At 48.6% G+C, this 2,840-nt stretch overlaps 1 protein-coding gene across 1 annotated transcript; it reads right to left on the bottom strand.

Annotated features, from left to right (window-relative positions):
• Positions 1-268: 268 nt before the first annotated feature.
• Positions 269-775, bottom strand: LOC138908050 (uncharacterized). Its single transcript, XM_070198686.1, has one exon. It carries the CDS (start codon positions 773-775, stop codon positions 269-271), a length of 507 nt encoding a protein of 168 aa, XP_070054787.1.
• Positions 776-2,840: the final 2,065 nt, after the last annotated feature.

Consider the following 2,840-nt stretch of genomic DNA (forward strand, 5'->3'; position numbering starts at 1 on the left):
TAGTCTTCGGGATATATGGCTCCCGAATATTCAACTGATGATAGCTTGAATGCAAGTCGATCTTAGAGAACACTCTGGCACGCTAAAGCTGATCAAATAGGTCATCAATACGTGGCAATGGATACCTATTCTTCATTGTAACCTTGTTCAACTGGCGATAATCAATACACATTCACATAGAACCATCCTTCTTTCTTACAAACAAGACAGGAGCACCCCAAGGCGACACACTGGGCCGAATGAAGCCCTTATCAAGCAACTCTTGCAACTATTCCTTTAACTCCTCCGACTCTGTTTGGGCTATACGATAGGGTGGAATAGAAATGGGCTGTGTGCCCGGTAACAAATCATTACCAAAGTCGATATCTCTGTCGGGCGGCATGCTCGAAAGATCCGCCGGAAATACGTCTGGATAATCCCTCACTACCTGAAGTGACTCGACTGTAGAAGTGTCAGCACTAACATCCCTCAGATATGCCAGATATGCATTGCGCCCCTTCTCAACCTTCCGCCGAGCCTTTAGAAATGAGACCACCCTACTAGGAACATAATCTAATGTACCTCTCCACTCTAGCCGTGGTAGACGTGGCATAGACAACGTCACTGTCTTGGCGTGACAATCCAGGATAGCGTGATAGGGCGACAACCAGTCCATGCCCAAAATAACATCAAAATTCACCATACTGAGCAACAATAAATCAGCTTTAGTCTTAAAATCACTAAGAACAACCAAACACGACTGATACACACGGTCAACAACAATAGAATCACCCATGGGTGTAGATATATAGATAGGAGAACTCAGAGAATCACGAGATACACCCAAATACTGAGCAAAATAAGATGACACATAGGAATAATTGGAGCCTGGATCAAATAAGACGGATGCATCTCTATGAAAGACCGGAACAATACCTGTGATGACAGAATCGAATGCAACTGCCCCTGTCCTAGCAGGAAGGGCATAATATCTGGCCTGGCCTCTCCCTCTAGGGCGACCTTTACCTGTCTTACCTCCACCTCAAGCTAGCTGTGCAGGTGGAGTGGTAGCTGATGTTGTAACCATAGCCTGAGGACCCATTGGAGCACACGGTGCCTGAGTGGTAGGTGGAGGTGCACCCCTCCTGAGTCTGGGGCAATCCCTCACCATATGACGAGTGTCACCACACTCAAAAACAAGCTCTCGGAGGACGTGGCTGCTGTGACTGGCTCGGGCTTGATCGGCTGGACTGACTGCTGAAAGTATCCCATACAGGAGGTGCACTAGACAACGGCGGTGCATAATAAGAAGCCTGTGGCCTAGGAGTGGCTGGAGTACCGCTGGCGGCTGGAAGTGTTGAATAAACAGGGCGACCCACATAGCCCCTACCCTGACGAGCTGCAGCTGGGGCACGAGTACCACTATATGTGCCAGACTCTCGAGACCTCTTGGCCTCTCTCTCCTCCCTCTCTCGAGTCAACATACCCTCCAATCTCCTAGCAATCCCCACTACCTGCTGGTATGCGATGTCCATTTTCAACTCTCGGGCCATGCTAAATCTGATACTGGGGTTGAGCCCCTCAATAAATCGACGAACCTGCTCCCGAACAGTAGCAACCAAGGCTGGTGCATGCATGGACAAATCACTGAACCAGACCACATACTCTGACACGGTCATAGAACCCTGGCACAACTGATCAAACTCTGCGTGCCATGCATCTCTGAGACTTTGGGGGATATACTCGCTCAAGAACATATCTAAGAACTAAGTCTAAGTGAGTGAAGCTGCCTCGGCCGGACTATCCAACTCATATGATCGCCACCACTGATAGGCCACTCCTCTAAGCTGGAACGTAGTGAAAGAAATCCACTAGACTCTGCAACACCCATAGTACGGTGGATACGGTGGCACTCCTCAAGAAAACCCTGGGCATCCTCTGACGCCAAGTCACTGAAAGTAGGAGGGTGGTACTTCTTGTACCTCTCGAGCCTAAGCAGCTCCCCCTCAAAAACTGCTGCCCTAATCTCGGGCTGAACTGGAGCTACCGGCTGCATCGGTATGACCTCAGAAACCTGGTCGACCTGGAACCGCTGCTCTGGGTTATGGACGGCGGGAGTCTATGCTCCTCCCCGGCCTACGATGTGGCGGGAGCAAGTGGTATCAACTCTGCCTGAGCTAACATACTGAACATGCTCAGAATCTGGGTGAGGGTTTCCTGGAGGGCTGGTGCATTAACAGGCGTCTCAGGTGCCTGCCCTCCAACTGGAGCTACTGGTGGCTCCTCTGTAGCAGCTCGTGCGGGTGCTCTGGCTGCACCACGTGGACGTCATCTGCCTCTACCCCGGCCCCGGCCTCTCACGGCTTTAGTAGGGGGCGCAAGTGTCTGGTCATCTGATCTAGCTGTACGTGTCCTCACTATCCGTGAGAGAATAGAAAGACAGAAATTTAGAATCTGAAGTTAAAATCTCGCACGATAAGGAATCAAAGAAGTGAAGCTTTTCCTAACAATTCCATAGCCTTCCGAAGATAAGTACAGACGTCTCCATACCGATCCGCGAGACTCTACTAAACTTGCTTGTGACTCATAACACCTATAAAACTAGAGCTATGATACCAACTTATCACGACCCAAATTTTCCTCCGTAGGATGTCGTGACGGCACCTAGTCTCTAAGACTAGATAAGCCTAACAATTATGCGGAATAACTGAATAGAAAGGTGAAACTCAACCTCAGCATCTGAAATAAATAAGAATTATGATACAAAATAGTTACAACTCCCAAAACCTGGTAGAAATAAGTCACAAGCTCTAAAGAGAAAATACTAAGTATCTCTATACATCAGAGTCTAATAAAAATAA

This window comes from Nicotiana tomentosiformis, chromosome 1 (assembly GCF_000390325.3).
Source record: "Nicotiana tomentosiformis chromosome 1, ASM39032v3, whole genome shotgun sequence".
Lineage (NCBI taxonomy): Eukaryota > Viridiplantae > Streptophyta > Magnoliopsida > Solanales > Solanaceae > Nicotiana > Nicotiana tomentosiformis.

Excerpts from the sequence above, each read along its gene's own strand:
- LOC138908050 (XM_070198686.1), bottom strand. The coding sequence starts at position 775 with ATGGGTGATTCTATTGTTGTTGACCGTGTGTATCAGTCGTGTTTGGTT.